The 14,127-nt window shown below is 31.7% G+C and overlaps 1 protein-coding gene across 2 annotated transcripts; it reads left to right on the forward strand.

The window, feature by feature from the left end:
• The first annotated feature begins 6,533 nt into the window (after positions 1-6,533).
• On the forward strand, positions 6,534-12,185 carry Adi1 (acireductone dioxygenase 1). Of its 2 annotated transcripts, XM_073083281.1 has the most exons (5): positions 6,534-6,892; positions 10,308-10,474; positions 10,971-11,103; positions 11,455-11,598; positions 11,938-12,076. In XM_073083281.1, exons 1-4 carry the CDS (start codon positions 6,767-6,769, stop codon positions 11,584-11,586), a joined length of 558 nt encoding a protein of 185 aa, XP_072939382.1. In that variant the 5' UTR covers positions 6,534-6,766; the 3' UTR covers positions 11,587-11,598; positions 11,938-12,076. The 2 variants fall into 2 exon arrangements, with proteins under 2 accessions (XP_072939382.1, XP_072939374.1); XM_073083273.1 differs by lacking the exon at positions 11,455-11,598 and having other exon boundaries at positions 6,536-6,892; positions 11,938-12,185.
• The last annotated feature ends 1,942 nt before the right edge of the window (positions 12,186-14,127 follow it).

Raw genomic sequence — 14,127 nt, forward strand, 5'->3', positions numbered from 1 at the left:
TTAAATAAAATAAGACTTGTAATATAAAATCAAAATTGGACTCAAAAATTCATTCAGTATTTTTGTGTCTTGCTAGTATTAATGTTTCACAGTAGCGAATGACAGATCGACTTATAACCACCTCTAGAGTAGTACAGAGGCATTTTTTTAAGTACTCCTTATTATGTCAGACTTTCTTTAGTAAATCTATCTTAATATAATGTCATTTAGAATTTGGCGAAAATCGTTTTTATGTCCACTGCTGGGCATGGGCACCTACAACCGCAGAAGGCCACACACATACACAGTAAAAAATATCTTTATTATTGTTGACTTTCTGTAAAATTTAAAAACATACATGAAACTTGGGTTCAGTAATTATTGTGATACTGTTGTGTGTGAAATTAAATAGCATATTCTTTTAGGTCAATCAAAATATTGTCAGACCCCAATTTATATTGTACGGATAGCAATGTTTGTAATATAACAAGACCGACCCAACAATAATATTGAAACAGCCTTCATACGCACATTAATCGAATGCCTACGTACGTAATGTTAGTGACAGTAATATATTGTGGGGCACATTATGTATAATGTGCCTAACTATATATTCAAACTATTTGTCAATTACATGCAAATATCGTCTCCATATGTAATATTGTTGACAACCAATATATTGCAGGGAACATTATGTACAATATGTCAAACAATATTTTCGAACTATTACAAATGTGGTGTCCACATAAGTAATATTATTGATAACCAACATATTGTCGAGCACATTCTGTATGATATGCCCAACAATATAGTCGAATTATTTGCCAATAATATGCAAATGTGGATGTATGCGGTCAATAATATATAATGGTGAACCATTTAAGTACAACTAAGTTCTACTGCATCAAAATTATTTCGTACTACTCATATCACAGCTCATTTCGTGTGCCAAGCATAATCATAGTAAATGTATAAAGATTGTATTATCATTAAATCTTTATAATTTATTTTGCCTACTTATGTGTTGCTACAAACTCTTGTCATATGATGAGATTCATGAATATGATAATGTTACGGTAGAAGTAACCGATCATAATTCTACTCCGGACTCACCACCGCCACACCCTTTTGTCTTATATCACAGATTAATAAATAGTAACTACGTAAAAATGTACCGCTGCTGTGTTTTGGTTTGAAGGGTGTAGTGAAGAGTAAAGGAGATAAGCCACACTTACACGAGGCAATAAGGCCCGTGGGCCTGTGGCCCACTTCATGATGGTCTCTAATACAGATATCCATGGGCTACAGTTGCCACTTACCATCACGGGGTCTGCATGCTCGTTTGCCACGTCTGATGAACTAGTAACAATATAATACCAGTTATTTTTTGGAAATGAATGAAATGAAATGGAAGTGAAGACACGTACATAGAAAAAGATTTTCTTTGTAATATGTACAACAGACTACAGTTCTAATACATTTTTTTATTTATATAATTTTTTACATTATTATAATTGTTATTTGACCAGTTCGAGAATTATTTGTTATTTATGACTAAAATATTTATATGTGTGTGTGATTACAAGTAATTTGTAAACATTTTTGTTGTTAATAACTTTTAGTTTTGATTTTCTTATAGTGATTATGAATAATAAAATATTTTAATGATCCCAATGAAATAAATGTATGAACCATTAAATTTTACTATAATTAATATTTTAATTAATGTCAGTAATTTAATTTAGATTGTATTATTAATTTATAATAGAGTTATACGAAAATATTAAATTTAGATTTATTGTACATAGGTACTTAATATTGTTGTGATAACATTTTTATTATTTTATGTGTTTGGCTTATTGATAGTACCATTGATTTTAAAGTTAATAATTAATCTATCTAGTAAACTAGATTAAATGGCATACATAACTTATGGTTTAATCGTAATCATGCGTTATTTTTTGTTGTACATTTACAAGATATTTAAATCTTCCCTAATTAAAATATAGCTCTCTGAGTACCCACCTTTATAGTAAAGTGTACCAGATCGTTTCGTTGTATTGTCTGTATACAACACTTGTATAGAGAATCAAGTGGAACCCCTTAATTAACACTTTATGTCGGGTACATTTTTAGTTTTCAAGTGGAACAGCCTATGAATTCATTCACAAGGAAGCGGATTTTCGGAGCACACGTCGAATGTAGTTAATCTAATGAATAATAAATACAATAGGATTGTCAAGATATCCTTAAAGTCCTCTAAATTCCATTTGTCACCAAGGTTTTGTATCGATTCCAACTAAAGGTCTGAAGGCTTTCGAAAATTCGTTTTTTTAATAGTTCAAAATGACTGCTGTTTTTAATATTCAGTGATTCAATATTTATATCTGTCACGCTGTGTTAGGGCTGCCATCAAGTTATTTTATCCGGATTTCTTTTAATTAGAAGATCGTCTGGAGTCAAAAAATTGGTCTCACATAAATATTTATGTGAAACCAACGTTTTTGTGTCCAGGGAACCGAATACTTATATGATAAATAGTAATTAACTAAGATCAATGTTCCCATATGTCTTGAGATCTTTTAACTCTTATCCGACATCGGTAAATAAGATGATCGCAACCCTACACCGCTTTAACGTCCTTAATATTCTAGAATCTAGAATCAATCTGGAGTCAGTCTAGAATCTAGACATAAGATATTGATCTCAGTATGTTTCATGTAATTTTAAATAGCAAGAGATTTAGTTTAATGTTGTTATAATAGCTTTAAAATTCTGGAATTCATTGAAAATTACAACAAATGGAATAATTATAGGATTATAGTTTTATATGTTTTTTTTTTCTTAATTCTTGTAGTTCGCCGAGGATAAAATTTAAAAAGTCAGATATTACAATTTTAATAAACATAAAATAATACTCTATGGTATGTATTTTCCCGCCAAATGTTAACACAAGGATTAAACACTAAAAACTTTGGAGTATAATTCAGAAATTGATGTCTTGTTCATTATTTATCTGTTTGTTGTTCTATTTTTATTCTTCTCCATATGGATACAAAAAACGTAATGGCGGTAAGACAAAAAAATAAATACGAATTATACTTATACTCTTTATGAATTGTATTAGGCAGTGATTATATCAATTTACAGCCTTATCGAACTACATTTATAATTAATTAAAATTTATTTTCTTGTTTATAATGAGTTGGTTCTAATAAATTATGTCTTGCCTTCTAATTAAAAATATGTAAAAGTACAGACGAAATTTTGGGTAGAAACTTTTGAATAAAATGTTCTAGTGTTGTTATCGTTTCCAGTTTCCACTATTTTTGTTGTGATTTCAATTTCCGTCCATCTTAATCAACGTTTTGGTTTATTATTTTCCAAAAGACTTAAGTAATGTTTAAATTGTGACATTATGATTATGTCTATGGATTGCTTAAAGCTTATTTGAAGATGTTGGTATATGGTCTATTTTATCCACAACACAATCTTAAAAGAAAACAAAAATGAATTTGTATTCTTATTTTGAGTGTCTGCGCTGCATAGCCTGGATTATTGTTTACTAAAAAATTTAGCTCAAGCGTTGACCATATCAATTTATTTAATATGTGTGTTAAAAATAGAAACTGATTATTAATTTATGTCACTTCTTCTCAATACTATCATATACACATAATCGGTCTATGAGCGCTTTTAAATTAACTACTGATTGTCGCGCGGTTGCAGCTTTGCGGTCGCGCGGCTACAGCGCTACAGTCGCGTGACTGTCGTGATTCGAGAGTCGTAGTATTGTATTCAGTGTCTAGATAGACTCTAGAGAAGAAATACTATACTTTACTATACTACGTTTGGCCGCGGTGCGGTTACAGCGCTACAACCGCGCGACTCCAGCGGATAATTTGAAGGCATAATAACATTTATTCACATTACTACATGTTCTATAAATACTTCTCGTGGTATGATGACACATTATCCATGTATTTTTATCTATCTATGTCTGATGATACAAATTGAAACACGTTTTAGCAATCTAGTACACATTTTCCTAATGTTAATATGTATGTTGCCAGTGTTTAAAAACTATTCCAATAGTATTTGTTAAGAAAAATCTCGTGTTCAGTGTTCACTATAATAAAATTGTAGGATTGTTTCATTTTAATGTAAATAAATATTTTTCAGTAGGAACTGATAAGGTGTTTCAGCATAATGTATATTATTAAATATGGCTGGCTGCGACCGATATTGTTATAAATCAAACAGCCTAAGCACATTAATAATGTGGGTAACAATTTCATATTGCTTCTTGGAAGAACAAATCTTTCCGGATCTCTTGGTAGAAATTATTTTTGAAGAATAATTCTTCCAATAGTTAAATGGGAAGTTGTTGTAACATGTCCTCTTAAAATATCGTGCTAAGCTAAGCAGTTACTCGTATTGTGGCGTCAGTATGGGTTTTCAACTCGAAATATCATTAACTTAACAAAATGGTAACTTAAAATTACTATAATATTATGTTATATATTTAAATTACATATTTTAATTCCATAAATTTAAAGATGCAAAATTAAGTTATTAAAATTAAAGGGGTTTGGTAAAAAACTTTATTTTGATGTGCAAAAACTTTGTTCATATTGCAAGCTCATACTGAACTCTCTGGACATTTTAAGCATATGAAAAAAGCTTGAGGCATAATTCACAAATCCTGTGTTGGTTTGATGTACATAGCTTTATAACACTCATATCAGGTCTAGGTCTTAATATAAATATAGTTACTATTTAACTTGCGTACTATAAGTCCAATCTGAGTGTAAACAGGTTTTAAAATACACGAAAACAATTCGATACCTCATACCATCTATTTAGAACTTAATCATTACAATCATAGATTACAATGTTAATCATGTAATTTGAAATTTTAAATAAATTTTATGTATTGATTTTTTACTTACCTTTCTGTCCTTTAATCTATTTCCGATAAAATAAAGCAAAAATGTAATATGTAAGTCAACATTGATTGTAATTACAAATTGGATTGAAAATGTTCCGAAAACTTGGCTCTCAGGTGCTAGAAAATATATTTTGTGTAGTCAAAATAATAAACCCCTATTAATGTAGTTACTTATAAAAAGTAATTTGGTTTGTGACAAAGTATTGTAATGAATTAATGGTTAAATTAGACTATAACATATTAAATCTATTTTTACTTGCAATATTTTTTTTTATTTCTGTTCTACCTGAATCCTAATCCTTAGACAAAATGCTACTGAACACAGGTAAACCACTATCATAGTTTTAGACCAGTAATCATAGATTAGTAAAGATACTTCGCCGCCTTGAAATTGAATGGAGCCACAAACGGCTTTTTTTAGTAAGTTCTTTTTTTTGGATTCTTGACAAATAAAAACATTTTTAGAGAAAATTTACGAATAAATAACTAATACTGCGTAATTTACGTAATAAATAAATAATCATTTCAAATATTTTAGGGACATTTTAGCACGAAGACGTGGCAAAACTTTTTTACGCAACTATTTCAATTCTCAAAACTGGGTACATTTTCTTGTTAGGAGTGAGTTAATCTTTAGTAACCTATGCCAGTAATGTAAAAGTTAATTAGAAATAATTTCAAATAAATAATTATTTTTTTAATAAATAATTAATATTTCATACAGGAATCATCAATAACGTTATAATATTGATTGAAGGACCTTATAATATAACGAAGCTATTTTTAACAAAGAACCTTTTTACCCGACTGCCAAGGCAGTGTTATTACTTAATAAGGTAGCTCTTTTATATTATGTCTTTTAGGTCATGATTTTCAAGCCGGAAATATAGTCATTTACTTGTCATATTAATTAACATTGAATCATTATTGAATAAATTAAATAGTTATTTAACCTTACTACTTAACATATTCTTATTTAAACAACAAAACTTTAGATTAAATAATTACATGATTATCCATCCTAATGATACAAAGAATTAATAACCATAATAAAAAATGCATGCCGCAGGGATGCCAGATCATCGACTTATAAAAATTTTAATAGGTAAGCTCAATAAATTAATCAAAGACGAACCCCTATGAGAAGTATCTAGAAAAAAATATAAAATGGGATTTTATTAAAAAAAAGAAATGATAACAAATGAATATAGTTTCGCTTGTTTCTTGTTGCTAATTAATTCTATCATAAGAGCATTTTTACTTTGTGACGAATCGCATGCAGGCATGGAACAGAAAAAACAACTTGCTTTTCTCTTCTATGCATGCAGGAGTTAACTAAGCATTCGCTATTAAATATATTATCCGTTTTGCCATATATCTCCTCACTGATCGGCGTATCCCTGGAGTAAAATCTCATTTTAGGAAATCCTGTCATCGACTATCTTGTTATGTAAAATAAATATTTTAATAAAATAAAATTAATTTTCCTGGCTCACACATATCTGTTTGAATTATCTTTCATTATCATTACATGGGTAATCCATTTAACCTTCAAACATAATTTCTTAAAATTAAAAGACGTGTGTTATCAATGTCAGTGAACTGTGTCAAAAGTGACATTTCCTGTCGGTTTGATGGTAATAAAACATCTTGGTTTATTTTTTTTCGATAAAGAGTAAAATTAATTAATTATTTTATATAATATATTGTGAGGCTTATAGGTAACATACTATATAAGAAGTCCGGCTTACTGAATTTAGTAACCACTTCTATTCGTTACGCTGTGTCTACAGTAAGTAGCGTTTACCGAATTTATTTTGTAAATAAATCACTAAAATGGTCCAAGCGTGGTACATGGACGAAGATACTGCCTCTGACCAGCGGCTGGAGCACCACCGCAACCCACCGGAGTATATAACTGTGGAACAACTGTACAAGAAAACCGGCGTTGAGTACTTCAATGTAAGATTTACGCAGTTTTATTTGCTTATCAATTACTTTTGACCCTCTTAAGATAACAAGGCTTTTATAAAGTATGAAAGAGTGTCTATACTATGGTCTATAGATAAACATGGTATATAATATTTAGGCTTGTAAAATATATAAAGTAATAATCGGCCAACTACGAAACTTGGAAAAAGAAAGCTATACATTTAAAATGGTTTTTTAATAAACTGAAAACGCCACAAAATCTTGCTTTCTAACTTTCAAAAGATGTACAGACAGCAAATGCTTAGTTTGGTGTTCTGTTTTTACCCCTAAATTCTCAGGTTTGTCTTTTGTCAGTTCATCTGCAAACCTCAAGTTCTTTAATCGTATCTGCAGGAGAATTACACAGATTACAGATGTCCTTTAATATTTACTTGAATAATAGAGAAAATTAAAACTGTCTCTGACTACATAATACAGTATACTTTACTTAATTATTTCATAAAATAAGGCTTGTCAATTTCATGGTACTATATTAAGATAAGACTCTTATTTCAAATCAATTTATTATTTTTAAAATCATATACGAGTAAACTAACTAACTTTTTGCAAAGCTGTGTCAGATTATAGATTTCTATACAATCCTGCCTCCAATACCCTTGTAATTTTAGGATTGCTTGAAATGAAGTACTTTGTATTCTAATATATTAAATAAAAATGCTAAGAAATTATGAATAAATACATCATATAGTTTGTATAAGATAAGAATGTACAATTTAAATAAAGTGATAGATCAATTAGCATTCTCTCTCTCTCTATAGTCAGTCCCTCAATGCTGAGGATCGTGACTTCAAATCAAATCAAATCAAATCAAAAATTTTTTTTCAAAATAGGTTCTTTACAGATCACTTTTTGAAAGTCAAAGCAACTACCACCACTTCACAAGGTGTTTCGTTATGGAGAAGAAGCGGCGAAAGAAACTCCATAACACACATCTTTTTAAAAAAAATGTTACAAAAATGTTAAAAAAAATACAACCCAAGCTAATAAAAGTATGTTAAAAAAACGTACAAAATCAATATATAAAAATATATATCAAAACAAAAAGTAAAAACTACCTAACTTCTCAGTAAATTAAAAAAAATCAAGACAATTGTACGACAAATATAATTTAAGAAATTATGCAAATTGATTACATTTTGATTAAATAAATAAAAAATGATTAACAATTTTAGCATTCGGTCATTATTAAGTTAACACTTAGCAAACTAAATATATATATACTTTAAGTAAATAATTAGATTATAGGATAATTAAAAAGTTATGATGCGTATACATCCATTAATGTAATCACAAGGATTCAACATTACTATAATGAAATTATATCTTAAAGTTACTTCTGATAAATTTGCATATCTAAGTAGAGATTATAGTTTTTGAGTTATTTTAGAATTCATTGTTGCTTTATCACATACTAGCTATTGCTTGCGGCGCCACTTGCGTCAGAAGTCGATAACAATAATCGTTTTTATCTATGTTTCGGGAACAGTACTTTATTTCGGTACAAAAGGTACCCGTCCTTTTCTGGACCCCTGACAATATGTGCACAAAATTTAATGACAATCGCTTTTATAGTGAAAATGTAGAAGTGTACCAAACAAACAAATTAACTCCCATTCACATTTATAATATTATGATTATTATTTTAAATTTTAAACTGTTATATAAATTAAGAATTCCGCCATTAAGTAAAGAACGAAATAAACTGAGTAAGTGCAATCTAGTCCTAATATACCTACACCATAGACCTCAACAAAAGTAATTCGCTATTACAACAATTTACAATTTATTGCAAGTGGACAGAGTAAAGATTCAATAAAGCTTTCTATACTCAGCCCCACATTAGATTTTTTTACATATTAGTGTCATGAACACACACAAAATCGAATACACAAATTAGGGTTGTTGCGAATATCAGCATCAGCATCAGCATCCGCTGATTATCAGCTTTCTTTTAAATATCAGCATCAGCATCCGCATCCGCAACAAAAGATGCTGATATTTAATGCTGATATTGAAATTGTAACGTGTTCGTTGAAGGTGAGACCGAGCTTAAATCACGTGGAGTTTTAGCCAATCACAGAAGTTTATAAACACAAGTTGTCATCAAGCAATAATTCTATTGTATTGACAACGTAATTTGGTCAGACATCAATAACTTTCGATCATAGTTCAATCAATCAATAACAGAATTATGTATTCAATTCATAATGCCACATCCAGTGAAAAGTGCAATATGACCAAATATTTCGTTATTGAACAAAGATACGGCACAGTGTAGTTTTTGTAAAAAAAAAATAACAAATAAATGCCGATTTCTGTGTCACTGCAGAGTGTAGGGTAGCTGAAGTGGATGTTGGTTTGGTACATGGTTCTGAAGTCTGTGCTAAATATATTTCGTTGGATAAAGGCGTAAACAGCGTGTTCAATATGAGAGCCAAAATTTGTTTCAGTTGATTTTTGCTTTGTAGTGACATGGAAGTCGATTGTATTTTTTAATTAATTTTCTTTCCACCTTTTTTAGTGATGACATACTAAAAATCTTACAAATGCACTAGTCACCCTTACGATTTTTGAAAATTCCCCTCGATTTCTCTGGTCATCAGACCCTTATTTTCTTATAATGGAACTACTTTGGAAATATCTTTTTTTTCAACAAAATAGAAATCATCCAGTTCGGTTCATAAACGACGAAGTTATCCGCGAAAAAACATAAAAATGTATATACGGTAGCATTGAGAAACCGCCTCATTTTGTGAAGTTGGTTAAAAAAGACTATTCTCGTAAGGGACGTACAAATACCTCAGTATAAAATATATTAATTATTTAGTATTTTTAAATATCAGCATCAGCATCAGCATCAGCTGATATTAATCTGAAAAAATCAGCATCAGCATCAGCATCAGCTGATCTAGTAAAAACCTGCATCAGCAACAACCCTGACACAAATACCCAAACCTCCTTGGGGTTCCAACCCAAAACCACCCATGTTTATAATAAATCAAAATACTGCACTAAAACTGTACTAATAATAATAATAATCACTTCACTTTTTTATAATATCGGAGTAGCAGACGAGCATGCAGTCCATCTGATAGTAAGTGGCTTCTGCTGCCCGTGGACATCTTTAATCGACCTCCGATAGGATTAGATAGTCCTACCTGAGATCGGCCACAGATGCGCCTCTAGGAGTAAGCTGGCAAACCTCGGAAAGGTATGTCCTTATTATATAACTTAGCGTATAACACACCTTTCAAACCAGAACACGGCAATGCTTAACACTACTGTTAATAGGCGGAAATAGATGTGGTGGTAATGCCCCCGGAGTCTGACCACAATGGGTTCTACCACCTTCAAATCACTACACTATTTCTATTAAACACTTCAGATAAATGTCAGCACCCACACCACGGATGGGGTACTGGACAAGATCAAGAAGGAACGAGGCTACACCTTCGAGGATGAGATGTGTTGCTCCAAGGACCACCTGGAGAACTACGAGGAAAAGATCAAGTCCTTCTTCACTGAGCATCTCCACACCGACGAGGAAATTCGGTATATTTCAAGACCATCTTTTTACGTAACAATAGTTGTAAACGGTCATGTAGTTACACGCAATTGTATCATCGAGAGTTATACCTTCTGTCAAACTTTGCGGCATAATGGGACCCAAAATTGGTGGTACAAACAGTGTTCAAAATTCAATACCAGACCATACCCAGACGTCGTAACCTCAATTCCTTATGGGCAACAATGCACCTGTGGCTCAAGAGGAACTTATATCTTTTTTCACGTTTTTTTATAATTGATGCAATTACCACTTGTCATTATTAGAACTACATGATCATTTCCTGCACCAAGTTTAACTAAAATGATGTTCGGATTTCTCAAACTTTTCATCTCTATCTTACGAAACATATAATTAGTTATTTGGCGTCCATGTAATTGAATCACGAACATCTGTATACACCAAATCCTGTGGTGATAGTGTTGCAAAGCGGTGTACTTTTTACCTTGGTATTCACCTATACCTTTATCTTGTCCTCTTTAGGTACATCCTGGATGGATCTGGCTACTTCGACGTGCGTGATGCTGAAGACAATTGGATCCGCATCGCAGTGAGCGCGGGCGACATGATCATAATCCCCGCCGGCATCTACCATAGATTCACTCTCGACACCAAGGTTTGATCAATGTTTGTTTTGAAATAATATGGTTAGAATCTTAAGGTACAATAGATTCACACTTGACACCAAGGTATGACCAATGTTTGTATTTCCTATAAACGGCATGAACCTTAACGTACCACTGTTTTACACACAGCACAAAGATTTGACCAATATTTGTTCTGAAATAATACGATTTATACCTTAAATTAAAACAGATTCATACGCGACAGAAAGTTTTCACAAATACCAATTATATGACTTATTATCATAATACATAGAACGTGCATTAGCCTTATAATACCCATATATATGGTGATCAAAAATCACTACCAATAAATGTGTGTGTCATTTTGAAATCGATTCCAGAACTTCATCCGTGGGAAGTGTTTCTTCCCGGGCGAGCCGGTGTGGCACTCGTACGACCGGCCCGCTGACCACATGCCTGTACGACGGGCGTATATCGATAAACTGCAAAAATCCCATGCCGCTACATCCTAATTACAATATAATGTACCTACATGATTTTTATTACGGCACGGTACTTCCTGCACGGTGAAAGGATTTTCCAATTTTCGCACAGGAGTCCTGGTTTTTGTATGGGAAACATTATATGTTCTACCACACTTTGCAGGGCTTATATTTTTTGGTGGACTTTACTGTTTTTCCTTTTTTGGTTTCAAGGGTGTGATAAGGGCTCTTTGATTGGACTATGTTGAAATGCTTCGTGTAAGTCAATCGAAGTTTAGTTCAGATTTAGTCCTCATGGGTCCTTCGGGATCATTTACAGGGACTCACCATCAGATAAACTGCACATACTATTTTACTATATATTACAAATACTGGTTGCAGAACTACATTCGCGCGAAGCGTTTCTTTGTGGGTGAGCCGGTGTGGTTGCCGTACAACCGACCAGCTGACAACATGCCCGCAAGACAGGAATACATCGACAAGTTGCAGAAGGGATTCGTCGCCGCTGCCTGCTAATATCATCATTTATTAATGTCTCAGAATCGAATATTTGTATATTATGTGTAATTAATGTATATGTAAACATATCGAGTATAATTACTTTGTATATTTTTGCTGCTTGTGCCAAACAAATTCAATCAATTACCAATACACAAAATTTGGTCTAAATTTATCTAACGGTTTTCCTAAATTGTATTTCGTTTATACGCATGGATAGAGACAATTTATTTAGACATGTCGTAATATGTGTTAAGAGGAAACTTGAAATTTTCCATCATAAACCTTGACAACATAGTGTAAAGCGCATAATTGACCTATAAGGACTACATACAACTAAAAATATTGTTTTCTTACGTTTTGAAGGTGGTAGAACCCTTTGTGGTTCGACGCCGGCAGCACCACCGCCACACCTATTTCTGCCTCATAACAGCAGTGTTAAGCTGCTGTGTTCTGGTTAGAAAGGTGTGGTAAGGAAGACATGCTTTTCCGAGGCGTTCCAGCTTAGTCCTCAGGGGTAGCGGCGCATCTGTGACCGACCTCAGGTAGGAATATCTAATCCTATTTGGGGTTAATTACAGATGTCCATGGGCGGCAGTAGCCATTTACCATCAGGTGGACTGCATGCTCGTCTGCTACCCCTATATTATAAAAAAACGTGTTAAAATACAAGCGTATACGTTCTAATTTGTCTTTATCAATGTTAAAGTTTAATGATTGTTAGGGTTAAATGGCTGCTGGATTGTTGGAAGGAAACAATACAATAAACCAATATAATGTAACGGTTCGTCGCAGTGTACAAATACGTTTTCCATTCAATGTATATCTAAGGGATGTCTACGCATAACTTGTACGTAATAAGTTAACCTAACCTATCCTAAGCGTATAGTACTAATATTCATAAGTGCCTAATATTACAAACTAACCAAGAGATACTTTATCCATTAAGTAACATAAAATCGTTGTCAAATTATTATGGACTTGAAATTAAATTGGTGGCAGATACTTTATTAATATTTTTATGAGGGTCGAGGCAGTCAGATGTGACTAAAATAAATATATTATAGGATATATTTATAAAAAATATTTAATGGTGGTAATCACATTCACTATTTTTTTTTCAGAATTAACTGCATTAAATTGTAGATGAACGTCGCAAAAAAATTGCAAATTAGTAAAGTAATTAAACATAAATGTTTTCTGTATGCTAACGATAAGTTGTTATTTTTATAGAATTTTATGAATCTTGTTTAAATAATAAATATTCTTAAAAGTAATTGTATACTTTATTTATAATATGTAGTTCTAAAAATAGATCAAGTAAAAATGTACCTACTTATGCTATAATACTTAGCACCTAAATACTTATTTACACGAATTAATTGCATAAATGTCTGTTTATTCTTGGTTTGCACGAATGTACGCCTAAACGCTAATTAACTGTGACAAGTATATTTCCTTCATAAACCCATTAAAACACCACTATTGGGTGTAGGTTATAGAAGAGTTTAGGTTTTAGACACTAGTCTACGCCGATTTGAATTAAATTTAAATGTTTAGTAAACTTTCATATATTAGGAGGTAAGCTGAGAATCGAATCCCAAACCCTAGTGTGGAAAATCCACAAGACTTATCTTGAACTAGAATTTTACCACAGACACATACCAACAATTCTACAAAGAACTTAAACACAACTCTTTCGTCTTCAAATACCTTTAAAATATTATTAACAAAGCTTCCAATAATATTATGAATTAATAAGTATTAATAAGGTATCGTGATTTCGCACATTTCTGGTTTTCTATTAGCTTTTTTATTATCTATTAACATTAACTATAAATCATGGCTATCTAGATTAATCTTCAGCCGTCACATCCATTTCAACTGCGTATATTTAAAAGGTAAATATAGTTAATTGTATTTAACGATTACTTAGAAAGAAAATATTAAATTTGTCATATATTTATTACATTGTGAAACCTCTGAGCGAAAAAAAGAAGTAGCTCAGAAACACCTATAATTAACATGATGGTGAGTGGTGACTACCATCCATGGACATCTGTAATCAACCCC

This window comes from Epargyreus clarus, unplaced genomic scaffold (assembly GCF_041222505.1).
Source record: "Epargyreus clarus isolate Ecla_fem2 unplaced genomic scaffold, WU_Ecla_fem_2.2 ptg000003l, whole genome shotgun sequence".
Taxonomy (NCBI): Eukaryota; Metazoa; Arthropoda; class Insecta; order Lepidoptera; family Hesperiidae; genus Epargyreus; species Epargyreus clarus.